At 51.0% G+C, this 20,078-nt stretch overlaps 1 protein-coding gene across 1 annotated transcript in view; it reads right to left on the minus strand.

Annotated features, from left to right (window-relative positions):
• Positions 1–365: 365 nt before the first annotated feature.
• TRA2A (transformer 2 alpha homolog) overlaps positions 366–20,078 on the minus strand; it is a 64,443-nt gene continuing 44,730 nt past the window's right edge. Inside the window, exons 5-8 of the mRNA XM_075315363.1 lie at positions 10,333–10,448; positions 9,385–9,504; positions 1,876–1,943; positions 366–754 (exon numbers count right to left, since the gene is read on the minus strand). Coding sequence (XP_075171478.1) covers positions 744–754; positions 1,876–1,943; positions 9,385–9,504; positions 10,333–10,448 — 315 coding nt within the window. The 3' untranslated portion in view covers positions 366–743. The remainder of the gene's footprint in view (positions 755–1,875; positions 1,944–9,384; positions 9,505–10,332; positions 10,449–20,078) is intronic.

Genomic DNA, 20,078 nt, shown 5'->3' on the forward strand with positions numbered 1-20,078 from the left:
GGGGTGAGAAGGGAGCATGCTGGGGGCCCTTTAGCAAGGGCCCTCTTTTCTTCCATCCGATATAGTCAGCAGCTACTGCTGACTAAAGAGTGGAGCTATGCGTGGATGTCTGACCTCCTTCGCACAAAGCTTGAAAACTGAGCAGCCCGTGATCCCACGGGGGGGTGTATAGCCAGAAGGGGAGGGGCCTTACACTTTTTAGTGTAATGCTTTGTGTGGCCTCCGGAGGCAGTAGCTATACACCCAATCGTCTGGGTCTCCCAATGGAGCGCCGAAGAAAGCAGGGTTTTGACGTTGGCATTATACTCTTGTTTAAACATCGAGGATCAAATTGATGAATAAAGATAGAATAATGAGAACAAGTCTGACAAACATTGTAATTTTATTAAACGTGCTGCGCCATCACAAAATATGGTTCGCTTACAAACAGAACAGTAAAATAAGTAATCTCCTTTATTTAAAAAAAGAAAAAAAAAAAAAAAAAAAAAAAAAAAAAAAAAAAAGGGGGGGGTCCTCCTAATATAGGGATAAAGGGAAACTATTTGCACAGGTCTTGAGTCTACTAGGTATCGCTTTGAAGCCCATTTGCCCACCACACAGCTGCAGCAATATCATTTGTTTGAGTTTCACTGAACAATACAAAACAGAAAACTTTGAATTGAAAAATTGTATTAAACTCTTAAATAAAAAGGGAAGGGTTAACTTGATGCTGCAGACACTGAACATTCTCCATCTTCCATGTATCAGTAACGCCCTAGAAAGGTTATAAAAGAGAAAAAAAAAACAAACAAAAAAAAAAAGACGTTAAACATAACCACCTATCACTGGAGCTTATGTCTGTGGCATATAGTAAAATATTCCCTCCATTTCCAATGTACAGTATTGTGGAGTCAGGAAAAGATTTTCAGACATTACAAAATCTTGTCTCAACCCTTTAACACCATGGCTAGGTTCCATTTTTTGCGCTTTAGTTTTTTTCTCCTTTTTTCCCCCCCAAGAGCCCTAACTTATTATTTTTACATCAATATAGCCGTATGAGGGCTTTTTTTTTTTTGTGGGATGATTTCTACTTTTGAATGACAACATTCATTGTACCATATCATGTACTGGAGAATGTGGGGGTGAGGGGGCCCAATACGGTGAAATTGCAAAGAGATTGTGCAATTCCACAATTTTGTTTACCATGTTCACCACCTGGTAAAATTGACCCAACAGTCAGACATTTCTGGACACAGATACCAACTTTTTTTTTTCTACACGATTTTTTTTTTCTCTTTTCTTTATTGAAAATAAAACAAAGAAAAAAAGGAGGGGCGGATTTGAACCCCCCTCATATTTAAATTTTACTTATATTTACTAGACTCAAAGTTGCGATTGTTCACTTCTGCTATACAAAGCAAGCCATCAGCATTGCTCTGTACAGCACAAATCACTATCCCCTGTGAATGCCGGCTCGCAGGAATGTCTGACCCCTGGCTATCATGACAACTCATCGGCGCTCTGGGATCACGGCACGGGTGCAGGGAATCACGCCCTCCTTGCCGGCACATGTTAAATCCCGCTGTCAGAGATTGCCAGCAATATTTAACAGGTTAACAGCTCCCATACACCCGTAGTTGTTAAAAGGCACATGACGCCTGATGAAATCAGCTGTCATGTGGAGGGAAAGAAGCAGTGTCATATGTTGTGAACCGGTTAAAGATTTGTCTCTGGTCACGTGTGTTTGGTTTTTTTTTTTTTTATTTGCTTGATGACACGAACAATGCACCTTGACTCCATGGTTATGCACAGAGCAAAGACTGGAGAAGATCTGTTGTACATACTAGATTGTGTTTCCTAATATACCCACTCTACTGACACATTTCTGGTACTTACTTGGGCTGTATGACCGGGATCTTGACCTGGATCTGTAGCGATTGTAGTAAGGTGATGGTGATCGTCGCCTGTGGAGAAGCAATTCTATTAGATACACAATTTTACCATGCAAGATGCCTGCAGTAAAGCTTCAATCGCCTCACTGACATCTTAGAGCAACTGCACTGCAGATAAGTATGGTCTCACACAAATGTGGGCTTAACTTCTGTTTAGCAGCATGCCCAAATAGCAAACATTTTACTAAGTCAATATTCTTAAAAAATATAAAAGGGCACAATTCAAAGTTTTCATGCCACAATTCTGGGGTAAAAAGCTTTGAAAAGTTGCAAAATTATGGCGTAACTCAACGCGGAGCTATTAACCCCTTCACCCCCGGCCACTAAAACACCCTAATGACCGGGCCACTTTTTGCAATTCTGACCAGTGTCACTTTGACAGGTTATAACTCTGGATCGCTTCAACGGATCCTGGCGATTCTGAGATTGTTTTTTCGTGACATATTGTACTTCATGTCAGTGGTAAATTTAGGCCGATATTTTTTGCGTTTATTTGTGAAAATTTAGGAAATTTGGCGAAAATTTTGAAAATTTCGCAATTTTCAAACTTTGAAAATTTATGCCCATAAATCTGAGAGATATGTCACACAAAATAGTTACTAAATAACATTTCCCACTTGTGTACTTTACATCAGCGCAATTTTCGAAACAAATTTTTTTTCCGTTAGGAAGTTAGAAGGGGTCATCCGCAAATTCTCATTTTTCCAACAAAATTTACAAAATAATTTTTTTTAGGGACCACATTACATTTGAGGTGACAGAGGCCGAGGTGACAGAAAATACCCAAAAGTGACCCCATTCTAAAAACTACACCCCTAACACTGCTCAAAACCACATCCAATAAGTTTATTAACCCTTTAGGTGCTTCACAGGAACCAAAGCAATGTGGAAGGAAAAAATGAAAATTTTACTTTTTAAACACAAAAATGTTACTTTAGCCATAAAATTTTCATTTTTACAAGGGAGAAAAGAGAAAGTACACAATACAATTTATTGTGCATGTTCTCCTGAGTACGCTGATACCCCATATGTGGTAAAAATCAATTGTTTGGGCGCACGGCAGAGCTCGGAAGGGAAGGAGCGCCATTTAAATTTTTGAGTGCAAAATTAGCTGCACCTGTTAGCGGACGCCATGTCGGGTTTGAAGACCCTCTGAGGTGCCTAAACAATGGAGCTCCCCCACAAGTGACACCATTTTGGAAACTAGAGCCCTCAAATAATTTTTCTAGATGTTTGGTGAGCACTTTGAACACCTGGGGGCTTCACAGAAGTTTATAGCGTTGAGCCGTGAAAAGAAAAAAATTTTTTTTTTTTACCACAAAACGGTTGCTTCAACTAGGTAGCTTTTTTTTTCACAAGGGTAACAGGAAAAAAATGCACCATAAAGAAGGGAATTTTGTTACCGTAAATTCCTTTTCTTCTAGCTCCTATTGGGAGACCCAGACAATTGGGTGTATAGCTACTGCCTCCGGAGGCCACACAAAGCATTACACTAAAAAGTGTAAGGCCCCTCCCCTTCTGGCTATACACCCCCAGTGGGATCACTGGCTCACCAGTTTTAGTGCAAAAGCAAGAAGGAGGAAAGCCAATAACTGGTTTAAACAAATTCACTCCGAGTAACATCGGAGAACTGAAAAACCGTTCAACATGAACAACATGTGTACCCGAAAAACAACCCAAAAATCCCGAAGGACAACAGGGCGGGTGCTGGGTCTCCCAATAGGAGCTAGAAGAAAAGGAATTTACGGTAAGTAACAAAATTCCCTTCTTCTTCGTCGCTCCATTGGGAGACCCAGACAATTGGGACGTCCAAAAGCTGTCCCTGGGTGGGTAAAGAAATACCTTATGTTAGAGCTGCGAAGACAGCCCTCCCCTACGGGGAGGCAACTGCCGCCTGCAGGACTCTTCTACCTAGGCTGGCGTCTGCCGAAGCATAGGTATGCACCTGATAATGTTTGGTGAAAGTGTGCAGACTCGACCAGGTAGCTGCCTGGCACACCTGTTGAGGCGTAGCCTGGTGTCGCAATGCCCAGGACGCACCCACGGCTCTGGCTGAATGGGCCTTCAGCCCTGATGGAACCGGAAGCCCAGCAGAACGGTAGGCTTCAAGAATTGGTTCTTTGATCCATCGAGCCAGGGCGGCCTTAGAAGCCTGCGACCCTTTGCGCTTACCAGCGACAAGGACAAAGAGTGCATCCGAACGGCGCAAGGGCGCCGTGCGGGAAATGTAGATTCTGAGTGCTCTCACCAGATCTCACAAATGTAAATCCTTCTCATACCGATGAACTGCATGAGGACAAAACGAAGGCAAGGAGATATCCTGATTCAGATGAAAAGAGGATACCACCTTCGGGAGAAACTCCTGAATGGGGCGCAGCACTACCTTGTCCTGGTGGAAGACCAGGAAGGGAGTCTTGGATGATAGCGCTGCCAGCTCAGACACTCTCCGAAGAGATGTGATCGCTTCCAGAAAAGCCACTTTCTGGGATAGTCTAGAAAGTGAAACCTCCCTCAGAGGCTCGAAGGGCGGCTTCTGGAGGGCAACTAGTACCCTGTTCAGATCCCATGGATCTAACGGCCGCTTGTACGGGGGAACGATATGGCAAACCCCCTGTAGGAACGTGCGCACCTTAGGAAGGCGTGCCAAACGCCTCTGAAAAAAGACGGATAACGCCGATACCTGACCTTTAAGGGAGCCGAGCGCCAAACCTATTTCTAACCCAGATTGCAGGAAAGAAAGAAAGGTAGGCAATGCAAATGGCCAGGGAGACACTCCCTGAGCAGAGAACCAGGATAAGAATATCCTCCCCGTTCTGTGGTTCTTAGCGGACGTGGGCTTCCTAGCCTGTCTCATGGTGGCAACGACCCCGTGGAATAATCCTGAAGACGCTAGGATCCAGGACTCAATGGCCACACAGTCAGGTTCAGGGCCGCAGAATTCCGATGGAAAAACGGCCCTTGGGACAGTAAGTCTGGTCGTTCTGGTAGTGCCCACGGTTGGCCGACCGTGAGCTGCCACAGATCCGGATACCACGCCCTCCTCGGCCAGTCTGGGGCGACGAGTATGACGCGGCTGCAATCGGATCTGATCTTGCGTAGCACTCTGGGCAAGAGTGCCAGAGGTGGAAACACATAAGGGAGCCGGAACTGCGACCAATCTTGCACTAGGGCGTCTGCCGCCAGCGCTCTTTGATCGCGAGACCGTGCCATGAAGGTTGGGACCTTGTTGTTGTGCCGGGACGCCATTAGGTCGACGTCCGGCCTTCCCCAGCGGCGACAGATTTCCTGAAACACGTCCGGGTGAAGGGACCATTCCCCTGCGTCCATGCCCTGGCGACTGAGGAAGCCTGCTTCCCAGTTTTCTACGCCGGGGATGTGAACTGCGGATATGGTGGAGGCCGTGGCTTCCACCCACATCAGAATCCGCCGGACTTCCTGGAAGGCTTGCCGACTGCGTGTCCCTCCTTGGTGATTGATGTATGCCACCGCTGTGGAGTTGTCCGACTGAATTCGGATCTGCTTTCTTTCCAGCCACTGCTGGAAGGCTAGTAGGGCAAGATACACTGCTCTGATTACCAGAACATTGATCTGAAGGGTGGACTCCTGCTGAGTCCACGTACCCTGAGCCCTGTGGTGGAGAAAAAACCGCTCCCCACCCTGACAGACTCGCGTCTGTCGTGACCACCGCCCAAGACGGTGGTAGGAAGGATCTTCCCTGTGATAATGAGGTGGGAAGAAGCCACCCTTGCAGAGAGTCCTTGCCATCTGTGAAAGGGATACTTTCCTGTTCAGGGATGTTGACTTCCCGTCCCATTGGCGGAGAATGTCCCATTGAAGTGGACGCAGATGAAACTGCGCAAACGGAACCGCCTCCATTGCCGCCACCATCTTCCCGAGGAAGTGCATGAGGCGTCTTAAGGAGTGCGACTGACCTTGAAGGAGAGTCTGCACCCCAGTCTGTAGTGACCGCTGCTTGTCCAGCGGAAGCTTCACTACCGCTGAGAGGGTATGAAACTCCATGCCAAGATACGTTAGTGATTGGGTCGTGACAGGTTTGCCTTTGAGAAGTTGATGATCCACCCGAACGTCTGGAGAGTCTCCAGCGCAACATTCAGGCTGAGAGTTGGCATGCCTCTTGAGAGGGTGCCTTGACAAGTAGATCGTCCAAGTAAGGGATCACAGAGTGTCCCTGTGAGTGCAAGACTGCTACCACTGCCCAAGCATAAATACACATGAACACCTCAGTACGTGCAATACAAGCAGCATAGAAAGCCTGTGCTTTAGCACCCATGCTTTCCTGCTGCTGATGTGTCGCCATCTAAGAGGGCATATAGCCAAAAATAGCGACCTATGCAGTGTAAGCATAAAATACAAATGGACAAACTGCGGTATTTAGTGTCAGCACTTCAGGTGCCGCTTACCGCCCGCCTATAAGCGGGTGTGTGGTCGCCCTAGTCCTGTGCCTGGTTGCCCAGAGTCCGTTCTCTCAGCTCGGACTGCAGGAATGGCTGCCGGCGTCCTTCTCCAGCTCGTGTGAGTAGGGGCGGGCCGTGGGCGTGCCCCTAGTCAGAGCGGGGAACCGGCGTCCCACAGTGTCCAGTGAGAGGGCTGATTGTACAGCGTCTCTCCCCTACCCTGATTGACAGGGTGGGGGGCGGGAACGAAGCGGAGCTAGGCCGCAAAAGCCGGGGACTGGATTTATAAGCGCCGCCGCCGTAAAAGCGCGGTCGGCGCTAAGTCCCCGGCGCACTACAAGTCCCAGCCGCGCCGCCGCTCCCGGAGCGTCCGGCGCGGTAGTTCCCAATAAATAAAGTCACTCAGCTAGGCTGCAGTGACTGTAACCCTTTACTGTCCCCGGCGCACTAGCACACCCAGCAAGTCTGGAGTGTGCTGTGCCCGTGTGTACGGGGACACAGAGTACCTGAATGGTGCAGGGCCATGTCCCTGAACGGCACTCCCGCTCCACATCCAGCAGGTTCAATGGGTCTGTGGATGGAGCCTGGCCTCAGGGCTTTGGGGCCGGTGAGATCCCACTTCCTCAGAGCCCCTCAGGGGGATGGGGAAGGAAAACAGCATGTGGGCTCCAGCCGCCGTACCAGCAATAGGTACCTCAACCTTACAAACCACCAGTGGGGTGAGAAGGGAGCATGCTGGGGGCCCCATATGGGCCCTCTTTTCTTCCATCCGATATAGTCAGCAGCTACTGCTGACTAAACAGTGGAGCTATGCGTGGATGTCTGACCTCCTTCGCACAAAGCCGAAAACTGGTGAGCCAGTGATCCCACTGGGGGTGTATAGCCAGAAGGGGAGGGGCCTTACACTTTTTAGTGTAATGCTTTGTGTGGCCTCCGGAGGCAGTAGCTATACACCCAATTGTCTGGGTCTCCCAATGGAGCGACGAAGAAATGTATTGTGCATTTTCTCCTGAGTACGCAGATACCTCATATGTGGTGGAAAGTAATTGTTTGAGCGCATGGCGGGGCTCAGAAGAGGAGCGCCATTTGACTTTTCAAACGCACAGACGCAGTGCACTGATCGGCCGCTGCAGGACGCACGGTCGGATGCGATAAAAAAAAAAGCGTCGGGGATACGTAAAAAAAAAAGAGTCACGCCAAAAATTGACCATGGATGCAGATACGTTATGTGCATCCCTGATCAGCGCTTGGTGGGATGCACGGACGGATGCGATACAAAAAGCGTCGCAAATACGGAAAAAAGTCACGCCAAAAATTGAGCAGGGATGCCGATCAGTTATCTGCATCCCTAATCAGCGCTCGGCGGGACGCACGGACGGATGTGATACAAAAAGCGTCGTGAATACGGAAAAAAGTCACGCCAAAAATTGAGCAGGGATGCCGATCAGTTATCTGCATCCCTAATCAGCGCTCGGCGGGACGCACGGACGGATGTGATACAAAAAGCGTCGTGAATACGGAAAAAAGTCACGCCAAAAATTGAGCAGGGATGCCGATCAGTTATCTGCATCCCTGATCAGCGCTCGGCGGGACGCACGGACGGATGAGGTGTAAAAATGGACAGGGGATACGGAAAAAAAAAAAAAAAAAAGTTATACTCACAGTACCCAGAGGACTAGCAGGAGGATCACTGACCAGAAGAGCTGCAGAGGAACAGATGGCAGAGAGATGGAAAGCTTTACAGGAGCAGCAGGCAGATCAGCAGAATGCCCAGGAAGGACCCAGCGATGGACGCAGATGTGATCAGGCCGGTGAAGACAGGTAAGAGGACGTCGGGGGAGAGCAGAGGGGGAGGGGGGGGGGTGAGAGCAGAGGGGGAGACCGGAGAGGGAGCTGCAGAAGCAGAACAGAGATAATGGGGGAGGCAGTCAGATCGCGGGGGGAGCAGATCGCGGGGGGGGGGGGGGGGGGGGGGGGCACGGCAGCGCGCAGGGGCACCACGGGAGCGCGCACGGGCTGGCTGCAAAGTGAGCACAGTACTCACGTGCAGCAGCAGCGGTGACCTCAGCTACGGCGGCAGCAGCAGCGGTGGCGTGGTACCACAAGTACGCTGCAGACATGTTGGGGGAGGGCTCGCAGGCCAGCACAGGCCTGGGGAGGGTGGCCACCGGCAGATCAGACCGCCCCACTGCACACTGATTGGAGCGATCGTGCTATGACGCGCAATCGCTCCAATCAGTGCTGCAGGGGCTGGGGGCGACATGTTTGAGGTCCACCTATGATATGCTGCAGCAGCTGCGGCATCTCATAGCTGGATCTCATAGGATCGCACTAATTCGGGCATTATTTTTGCCGAAATTAGTGCGATCGATGTGGTTGGCGGTTCATATTTGAACAGCCAATCACATCGATCGTCGATAGGGGGTGGCGATGCCGCCCCCCCTGGGGTCAAGCAAAGGTCCCCCTGCTGTAAGAAACAGCAGGGGACATCATTTGAAAGCCGTTGCTATGGCCACGGCAATCAAATGAAGTTTAAGCAGTAAAATTACGTCCCTGGTCGTTAAGTCACGTTAAAATAGGACGTAATTTTACTGCCCGCGGTCGTGAAGGGGTTAAAAATAAAATAAATTATGCATCCTTCGGTATTCTCATGCCATTTTCACAGAGCTCTTAAAAACTAGGCAGAACTTGGGCACGGCAGAAGCCATTCAAGCTCATTATTAGGGGTGGCGCTCGCTACAGTACAAGTCTTTTCTGCAGAGACTGGAGTAGGCTTTGTGGCGAGCTGCTCAGAGGTAAATCACCAGTGCGGCGCTCAAGATTCGGGGTATGCATCTCCATGGATCAACAGTGGCTGACTCCAGCACATCTCATCAAAACCAAAGTGAACAATGCCAGTCTTCATGTATTGGCCACACAGTGTCTAGTTGCTCAGATAGATATACTACAGACAGCATTGGAAAAAACAAACAAAAAATAAAAAAAAATACACAAAAAACACAATAAGGAGTATAGCAAGAGCGAAGCACTCCACATACCTGTATTTGTCCTCATAGTCTTCATATCTATCATAACCTCGATCATTTCCCCGATCATTTCCTCGATCACTCCCTCGATCAGAGTAATCTCGGCGTCTGCCAACACTGCCTCCTCCTCCACTGGGGAAAATAAATAACACAATCTAATATGTAGTGATGTAGGACATTTACTGGGGCGGGTTCTGCCCTGTATGTAGTGATATAGGATATTACTAGGGGGTGGGGGGGCTGCCCTGTAAGTAGTGATATAGTATATTACTGGGGGGGGGGGGGGGGGGGGCTGCCCTGTAAGTAGTGATGTAGGACATTACTAGGGGGGGCTGTCCTGTATGCAGTGATGTAGGACATTACTAAGGGGGGGGGGGGGGGGCTGCCCTGAATGCACTGATGTAGGACATTACTAGGGGGCTGCCCTGTATGCAGTGATGTAGGACATTACTAGGGGGCTGCCCTGTATGCAGTGATGTAGGACATTACTAGGGGGGCTGCCCTGTATGTAGTGATGTAGGACATTACTAGGGGGGCTGCCCTGTATGTAGTGATGTAGGACATTACTAGGGGGGCTGCCCTGTATGCAGTGATGTAGGACATTACTAGGGGGGCTGCCCTGTATGCAGTGATGTAGGACATTACTAGGGGGGGCTGCCCTGTATGAAGTGATGTAGGACATTACTAGGGGGGCTGCCCTGTATGTAGTGATGTAGGATATTACTAGGGGGGCTGCCCTGTATGCACTGATGTAGGACATTACTGGGGGGGCTGTCCTGTATGCAGTGATGTAGGACATTACTAGGGGGGCTGCCCTGTATGCAGTGATGTAGGACATTACTAGGGGGGCTGCCCTGCATGCAGTGATGTAGGACATTACTAAGGGGGGCTGCCCTGTATGTAGTGATGTAGGACATTACTAGGGGGGCTGCCCTGCATGCAGTGATGTAGGACACTTACTGGGTGGGTCTGCCCATGTAGATGCCTGGAGTTGGAGTGTGTGCTCGCTTAGTGATGGAGTAGTCCACACGAATCCTTCTGCCGTCCAGCTCCATACCATCCGCATGCTCCATCGCCTGGAAGTGACAAGAGGTTACAGTCACAGGTCCCGGCAGTCAGAGGCGTCCTGGGGCCGGAGGAGGCAGCTGCGCTGCGCGGCTCCAGCACAGCCCGGGCCGGCACACCATGAGTTAAGCTCCCACGTGCTCCGTGCACGCGGTCAGACTGCCATTACACGCGGGTCTCCGCCTCTAGCTGCCATCTCACGCGCCGCTCCCCGCCCCCACTGCGCCTATTCACAAGGCTAAAATGGCGCCTCACCTGCCCGAAGCGACACCATGTTGTAACCGGCGCCACCCGCCTGGCCGCATGTACAGCACGAGCAGGCAGCGGGAGCTCCGGGTAACGTGTGCTGAGCGCGGACGGGTACCGGACGGCGGTGGCTGCCGCTCTCCTCACTGACTGCGGCCTCTCAGATTGAGGAAAATGCTTCTACTGTGGCGGGAAGGAGGGAAAGTCCCCAGCAACGCCACACAACGTGCACGTTATCACGTGGTCTCACACTGACAGCCAGAGTACAGGGAGAAGCGCGGCTATGTGTACAGCACCGTATAGAGAAGCACGGCTATGTGTAGTGTACAGCACCGTATATACCGCCGTGTACGGTCACTGCCCAGTATACAAGTACAGCGCTGTGTACAGCACGGAATACACCACGGAGCCGCACGTAACAGCACGCGGCTACACAGCACGAGCAAAACACGGCCGCAGCCTGCCACCTAGCGGTGGAGAGTGGAAGTGCGACAGCGCTCAGCGGCAGATACGGCACAGAACCGCAATGTTCACATGCAGGCGGCAGCGGAGGGGGGAGGGGCCGCCCCAGCATGACGGCAGGTTTCTGTTTGCAGTAAAGTCCCTCCTAAACCAAGGCTGATGTGACAACACGTCCATCCTTTCAAAACTTCATACTATGTTATCTTGAAGGTTCCTGCAAGTGGTCCTGACTTCTAGGACGCAGACTTTCAGCAGATCCCCATTATGGTGGCCGGACTGTACAGAGAAGCACTTACTACCTATTGTGTCCCCCCCATTTCCTCACACTGAGCAGGGCCCTCACCCCTGTAAGGCTATGTGCGCACGTTGCGTAATTACATGCAGTTACACTGCGCTTTGTAGCGCAGCGTAACTGCCTGCGTCCCCTGCATAATCTATGGAGACTGTGCAGGGGCCGTGTGCACGTGGCGTCTTAGAGTGCAGCGCTTCGGCTGCTGCCCGAAGCGCGCGTTCTAAGGCTGCTTTCACACCTCCGGTTTTAGCAGAGCCGGCCAATCCGGCTCTAAAACCTATGCAACGGATGCAGCGACAATACCGCGTCCTTTGCATAACTTTTTCACATGCGGCCCATCCAGTTTTTGCCGCTTGCGGCAGGCTACTGAGCATGCGCAGTGAAAAAAAAAATAAAAAAAAAAAACAAAAACAAAAACAAAAACACCACATGCGGCGGCCATAGACATGCATTGCAAATCGTGCCGCATCAGCCGGATGCGGGGTTTTTTCCAGACGAAAAAAAATGTGCCAGGCAACGTTCCATCCGGTCGCCGCATCGGCTAAATCTGCTGCATGCGGCAAAAAACGGACGGAACGCAAGCCCATGCGGCACAATACGGCACTAATGTAAGTCTATGCAAAAAAAAAAAAAAACCGCAACCGGCGGCAAAAAAAAAAAAAAAAAGTTGTGTATTCGTTTTTTCTGCAAAAGCGTCGGATTGTGCCGTACAGGAAAAACCGGATGTGTGAAAGCAGCCTAACCAGTGACTTGTGTTACTTTGTCTATACAGTGGAACCCCGCTTAACGAGTAACCCAGTTAGCGAGTATTTCGCTTAACGAGCAGAGCTTGCTGTAAATTTGTAACTGTTTACGAGCATGCTTTGCTGTAGGAGCAAAGAAGGGAATTTTGTTACTTACCGTAAATTCCTTTTCTTCTAGCTCCTATTGGGAGACCCAGACGATTGGGTGTATAGCACTGCCTCCGGAGGCCACACAAAGCAATTACACTAAAAAGTGTAAGGCCCCTCCCCTTCTGGCTATACACCCCCAGTGGGATCACTGGCTCACCAGTTTTAGTGCAAAAGCAAGAAGGAGGAAAGCCAATAACTGGTTTAAACAAATTCACTCCGAAGTAACGTCGGAGAACTGAAAACCGTTCAACATGAACAACATGTGTACCCGAAAAACAACCAAAAATCCCGAAGGACAACAGGGCGGGTGCTGGGTCTCCCAATAGGAGCTAGAAGAAAAGGAATTTACGGTAAGTAACAAAATTCCCTTCTTCGGCGCTCCATTGGGAGACCCAGACGATTGGGACGTCCAAAAGCTGTCCCTGGGTGGGTAAAGAATACCTCATGTTAGAGCTGCAAGACAGCCCTCCCCTATAGGGAGGCAACTGCCGCCTGCAGGACTCTTCTACCTAGGCTGGCGTCCGCCGAAGCATAGGTATGCACCTGATAATGTTTGGTGAAAGTGTGCAGACTCGACCAGGTAGCTGCCTGGCACACCTGTTGAGCCGTAGCCTGGTGTCGCAATGCCCAGGACGCACCCACGGCTCTGGTAGAATGGGCCTTCAGCCCTGATGGAACCGGAAGCCCAGCAGAACGGTAGGCTTCAAGAATTGGTTCTTTGATCCATCGAGCCAGGGTGGCCTTAGAAGCCTGCGACCCTTTGCGCTTACCAGCGATAAGGACAAAGAGTGCATCCGAACGGCGCAAGGGCGCCGTGCGGGAAATGTAGATTCTGAGTGCTCTCACCAGATCTAACAAATGTAAATCCGTCTCATACTGATGAACTGCATGAGGACAAAAGGAAGGCAAGGAGATATCCTGATTCAGATGAAAAGAGGATACCACCTTCGGGAGAAACTCCTGAATGGGGCGCAGCACTACCTTGTCCTGGTGGAAGACCAGGAAGGGAGCCTTGGATGACAGTGCTGCCAGCTCAGACACTCTCCGAAGAGATGTGATCGCTACCAGAAAAGCCACTTTCTGTGATAGTCTAGAAAGTGAAACCTCCCTCAGAGGCTCGAAGGGCGGCTTCTGGAGGGCAACTAGTACCCTGTTCAGATCCCATGGATCTAACGGCCGCTTGTACGGGGGTACGATATGGCAAACCCCCTGTAGGAACGTGCGCACCTTAGGAAGGCGTGCCAAACGCCTCTGAAAAAAAAACGGATAGCGCCGAGACCTGACCTTTAAGGGAGCCGAGCGACAAACCTTTTTCTAACCCAGATTGCAGGAAAGAAAGAAAGGTAGGCAATGCAAATGGCCAGGGAGACACTCCCTGAGCAGAGCACCAGGATAAGAATATCCTCCACGTTCTGTGGTAGATCTTAGCGGACGTGTGCTTCCTAGCCTGTCTCATGGTGGCAACGACCCCTTGGGATAATCCTGAAGACGCTAGGATCCAGGACTCAATGGCCACACAGTCAGGTTCAGGGCCGCAGAATTCCGATGGAAAACCGGCCCTTGGGACAGTAAGTCTGGTCGGTCTGGTAGTGCCCACGGTTGGCCGACCGTGAGCTGCCACAGATCCGGATACCACGCCCTCCTCGGCCAGTCTGGGGCGACGAGTATGACGCGGCTGCAATCGGATCTGATCTTGCGTAGCACTCTGGGCAAGAGTGCCAGAGGTGGAAACACATAAGGGAGCCGGAACTGCGACCAATCTTGCACTAGGGCATCTGCCGCCAGCGCTCTTTGATCGCGAGACCGTGCCATGAAGGCTGGGACCTTGTTGTTGTGCCGGGACGCCATTAGGTCGACGTCCGGCCTTCCCCATCGGCGACAGATTTCCTGAAACACGTCTGGGTGAAGGGACCATTCCCCTGCGTCCATGCCCTGGCGACTGAGGAAGTCTGCTTCCCAGTTTTCTACGCCGGGGATGTGAACTGCGGATATGGTGGAGGCCGTGGCTTCCACCCACATCAGAATCCGCCGGACTTCCTGGAAGGCTTGCCGACTGCGTGTCCCCCCTTGGTGGTTGATGTATGCCACCGCTGTGGAGTTGTCCGACTGAATTTGGATCTGCCTTCCTTCCAGCCACTGCTGGAAGGCTAGTAGGGCAAGATACACTGCTCTGATTTCCAGAACATTGATCTGAAGGGTGGACTCCTGCTGAGTCCACGTACCCTGAGCCCTGTGGTGGAGAAAAACTGCTCCCCACCCTGACAGACTCGCGTCTGTCGTGACCACCGCCCAAGACGGTGGTAGGAAGGATCTTCCCTGTGATAATGAGGTGGGAAGAAGCCACCACTGCAGAGAGTCCTTGGCCGTCTGGGAAAGGGAGACTTTTTTGTCCAGGGATGTTGACTTCCCGTCCCATTGGCGGAGAATGTCCCATTGAAGTGGGCGCAGATGAAACTGCGCAAACGGAACCGCCTCTATTGCCGCCACCATCTTCCCGAGGAAGTGCATGAGGCGTCTTAAGGAGTGCGACTGACTTTGAAGGAGAGCCTGCACCCCAGTCTGTAGAGACCGCTGCTTGTCCAGCGGAAGCTTCACTATCGCTGAGAGAGTATGAAACTCCATGCCAAGATACGTTAGTGATTGGGTCGGTGACAGATTTGACTTTGAGAAGTTGATGATCCACCCGAACGTCTGGAGAGTCTCCAGTGCAACAGTCAAGCTGAGTTGGCATGCCTCTTGAGAGGGTGCCTTGACCAGTAGATCGTCCAAGTAAGGGATCACAGAGTGTCCCTGAGAGTGCAAGACTGCTACCACTGCCGCCATGATCTTGGTGAACACCCGTGGGGCTGTCGCCAGACCAAATGGCAGAGCTACGAACTGAAGATGGTCGTCTCCTATCACGAAGCGTAGAAAGCGTTGGTGCTCTGTAGCAATCGGCACGTGGAGATAAGCATCTTTGATGTCTATTGATGCTAGGAAATCTCCTTGAGACATTGAGGCAATGACTGAGCGGAGGGATTCCATCCGGAACCGCCTGGCGTTCACATGCTTGTTGAGCAGTTTTAGGTCCAGAACAGGACGGAATGAGCCGTCCTTTTTTGGCACCACAAAGAGATTGGAGTAAAAACCTTGACCTCGTTCCTGAAGAGGAACAGGGACCACCACTCCTTCTGCTCTTAGAGAATTCACCGCCTGCAGAAGGGCATCTGCTCGGTCGGGATGTGGGGAAGTTCTGAAGAACCGAGGCGGAGGACGAGAACTGAACTCTATCCTGTACCCGTGAGACAAAATGTCTGTTACCCACCGGTCTTTGACCTGTGGCAGCCAAATGTCGCAAAAGCGGGAGAGCCTGCCACCGACCGAGGATGCGGAGGGAGGCGGCCAAAAGTCATGAGGCAGCCGCCTTGGAAGCGGTACCTCCGGTTGCTTTCTTGGGGCGTGAGTGAGCCCGCCAGGAATCAGAGCTTCTTTGCTCTTTCTGAGTCCCTTTGGACGAGGAGAATTGGGGCTTGCCCGAGCCTCGAAAGGACCGAAACTTTGACTGCCACTTCTTCTGTGGAGGTTTGCTTGATCTGGGCTGGGGTAAGGAGGAGTCCTTACCTTTGGACTGTTTAATGATTTCCGCCAATTGCTCACCAAACAGTCTGTCTCCAGATAATGGCAAGCTGGTTAAACATTTTTTAGAAGCAGAATCTGCTTTCCATTCTTTTAACCACAAGGCTCTGCGCAAAACTACAGAGTTGGCGGATGCCATTGAGGTACGGCTCGTAGAGTCCAGTACCGCATTGATAGCGTAGGTCGCAAACGCAGACATTTGTGTAGTTAGGGACGCCACTTGCGGCACTGCTGGACGTATGAGAGAGTCCACCTGTGCCAGACCAGCTGAAATAGCTTGGAGCGCCCACACGGCGGCGAATGCTGGAGCAAACGACGCGCCGATAGCTTCATAGACAGATTTCAACCAAAGGTCCATCTGTCTGTCATTGGCATCTTTAAGTGAAGCCCCATCTTCCACTGCAACTATGGATCTAGCTGCCAGCCTGGATATTGGAGGGTCCACTTTTGGACACTGGGTCCAGCGTTTGACCACGTCAGGGGGAAAAGGATAACGTGTATCCTTAAGGCGTTTAGAAAAACGCTTGTCCGGATAAGTATTGTGTTTCTGGATGGATTCTCTGAAGTCAGAGTGGTCCAGAAAAGTACTCAATTTACGCTTGGGATACAGGAAATGGAATTTCTCCTGCTGTGCAGCTGCCTCCTCTGCAGAAGGGGCTGGGGGAGAAATATCCAACAGCCTATTGATGGCCGCTATAAGGTCATTTACCATGGCGTCACCATCTGGCGTATCCAAATTGAGTGCGGCGTCAGGACAAGACTCCTGATCACCCACCTCTGAGTCATCATATAGAGACCCTTCTCGCTGAGACCCTGATCCGCGTGATGACGTGGAGGGTCTCTCCCAGCGAGCTCGCTTAGGCGGACTGGGACTGCCATCGGAGTCAGAGCCCTCAGCCTGTGATGCCTGGGACCCCCTTGAATTACGGATTAATTCCAGCTGAGGGGGGCCGGGGAACATAGACACAGCGGTGTCCATGGTCTGAGCAACTGGCCTGGACTGCAAGGTTTCCAGGATTTTTGCCATAGTCACAGACATTTTAATCAGCAAAAACTGCAAATTCTGACCCCGTCACCGGGGCAGGGGTCGCAGGCGACTCTGCCTGGGCTACCACCACCATAGGCTCTGGCTGACGAAGTGCCACTGGGACTGAACATTGCACACAATGAGAGTCGTTGGAGCCTGCTGGTAGATTAGCCCCACATGCTGTACAAGCAGTGTAAGCAGCCCTTGCCTTGGCACCCTTGCGTTTTGTGGATGACATGTTGTTGTCTCCCCAGAGTAATATAGGGTATACAGCCAAGAAGCGACCGAACAGTGCAGTATATATAAATATATATAAATATATCTGGTACAGCGAAAAACAGTACACAAATATAACACTGTGGCACTAGTGGGGCCGCACGTATGTGCTGCTTACCGCCCGCTTAGCGCGGGTGTGTGGTCGCCAGAAATCCCTAGCCTGGGTCCCCCAGAGCCTGCGTCCGTTCTCCAGCCAGACTGCATGTGTATAATGGCTGCCGGCGTCCTGGGGAGCTGCAAGCCTGGGGGCGGGCCTAGGGCGTGCACAGAGAAAAAGCGCGAAGCCTGTGTCCTACTGTGCTCAGTGAGAGGGCTGGAGCATGTAAATCGTGCTCCAGCCCTCGGCGCTGCCGATTGAACAACGTCTCTCCCCTACCCTGATTGACAGGGTGGGGGGCGTTAACGAAGCGGAGCTAGGCCGCAGAAAAACCGGGAACTAAAGTTAGAAGCGCCGCCGCCGTAAAAGCGCGGTCGGCGCGTCCCCGGCGCACTACAAGTCGCAGCTGCGCCGCCGCTCCAGGGGCGGTCGGCGCGGCGATCCACACACATAAAGTCCCCCAGTAATCTGCGGGGACTATAAGCCCAGCGCACAGCGCTACAGTCCCCGGCGCACTAGCACACCCAGCAAGTCTGGGGTGTGCGTGGCCTGTCATACGGGGACACAGAGTACCTGAAAGTTGCAGGGCCTTGTCCCTGAACGGCACTCCCGCTCCACATCCAGCAGGTTCTATGGGTCTGTGGATGGAGCCCGGCCCCAGGGCTTGGTGGCCGGTAAGATCCCACTTCCTCAGAGCCCCTCAGGGGGATGGGGAAGGAAAACAGCATGTGGGCTCCAGCCTCCGTACCCGCAATGGGTACCTCAACCTTACAAACCACAAGTGGGGTAAGAAGGGAGCATGCTGGGGGCCCCATATGGGCCCTCTTTTCTTCCATCCGATATAGTCAGCAGCTACTGCTGACTAAACAGTGGAGCTATGCGTGGATGTCTGACCTCCTTCGCACAAAGCAGAAAACTGGTGAGCCAGTGATCCCACTGGGGGTGTATAGCCAGAAGGGGAGGGGCCTTACACTTTTTAGTGTAATTGCTTTGTGTGGCCTCCGGAGGCAGTGCTATACACCCAATCGTCTGGGTCTCCCAATGGAGCGCCGAAGAAATACTCACCGCACACACTTCCGGTTCCATACATCCACCGCGCTCTGACACTTTTGCAGTCCACACAAACAAACACGCACACATATTATGCTCACCTTACCTTCAAGTTCCAGGAGGCCGGCGGTGGAACGGAAGTTAAGGTGAGCATAATATGTGTGCCTTCCGTTCCATCGCCGGCCTCATGGTTCTTGTAGTTTGCCACTACAGTATGTGTATCGGCAAGCATCGCGACAAGGGTGGACCTTCCCCTGTCAGCCGCTACTCAAAGGCAGTAGCCGCTTGCCTCTGATTGGCCAGCACGCTGGAAGCGAAAGGTCAGTCATCGGTCGCGATGGTTACTCTATACACAGCCTGTAAGGCAACTGCAAGTTCCAGGAGGCCGGCGAGGGAACGTAAGGTGAGCATAATATGTGTGTTTCTAAGTGTGTGTGGAATGGCACAATAGGGGACCAGGATGGGACATTTAACAAGTTGTGGAACGAATTGTCTGCATTGCAATGACTTCCTATGGGAAATCTTGCTTTGCTGAACGAGTAACTTTGTTAACAAGCACATTCCCAGAACGGATTGTTCTCGATAACCAAGGTTCCACTGTATTGTCTGATCACGTCCTGGCTTCATTGTAAGTGCTGTGGAAAATGTGGCTACTGTATAAAATAACCTTCAGTAGATTTACCATGTGGGATTGTTCGGCCCAGTGAACATCTGTGAATACCAGAAGGCCTAGTGGTAATCAAATGAATTCACATGTGGCTATAGGCTAAAAAATAAAGAGGGGCACATTACACCAGAAGTCAAGTAAGCCTGGAGTCACACAGAACAGTACAATATTCACCCCACTTTATTCTTCTAAACACTAACCAAACAAAACGCTTCATGAAGGATTGGTGTAGGCTGCATCCTTCACACTATAGACCGAGTGCATATACTGCAGACCTACATCACCAGGCTCACGTGCTACATTGCAGTCTGCTGTACGGCTATACGCACGCACACACAGTACAGGCTGCATCAGAGTACCAACTGTTAGAGGAGGCCTTGGGCTATGTTCACACTAGAAAAATGATTTTTCTTAAGAAATTTCTTAAGAAATTTCTTAAGAGTGAAGGATTAGTGCACCTGCGTTAAAAAACGCATCAAAAACGCACCTGCGTTTTTGCCGCGTTTTCGGTGCGTTTTTACCGCTGGTTGCTCCCTGCGTTATTGTGCCAATTATCTATGGCAAAAAACGCAGTTAGCTGCAGAAAAGAAGTGACATGCTCATTCTTTTTCTTAAGAAAATCTACAGAAAGAATTTTCTTAAGAAAAAAATGCAGTGTGTGCACAGCTAATTTTTTTTGCCATAGGTTTTGCTGGGGAATGTCTGCAGAAAGGTTACAAGAATTTCTCAAGAAATTTCTGCAGCAAAAACGGACCCAAAACGCAGGTAAAAAACGCAGTGTGTGAACATAGCCTTAGGCTTTGTTCACACTAGAAAAAGGATTTTTCTCAAGAAATTTCGTTAGTCTGAAAGATAACCGCACCAATACTGCACCAAAAAACGCATGCAGTTTTACCGCGGTTTTGATGCTTTTTTGGTGCGCTTTTTGCCGCAGGTTGGTCCCTGCAGTTTACCATTATCTATGGCAAAAAACGCATGTACCTGCACAAAAGTAGTGACATGCTCATTCTTTTCCT

Source organism: Anomaloglossus baeobatrachus, chromosome 6 (assembly GCF_048569485.1).
Source record: "Anomaloglossus baeobatrachus isolate aAnoBae1 chromosome 6, aAnoBae1.hap1, whole genome shotgun sequence".
Lineage (NCBI taxonomy): Eukaryota > Metazoa > Chordata > Amphibia > Anura > Aromobatidae > Anomaloglossus > Anomaloglossus baeobatrachus.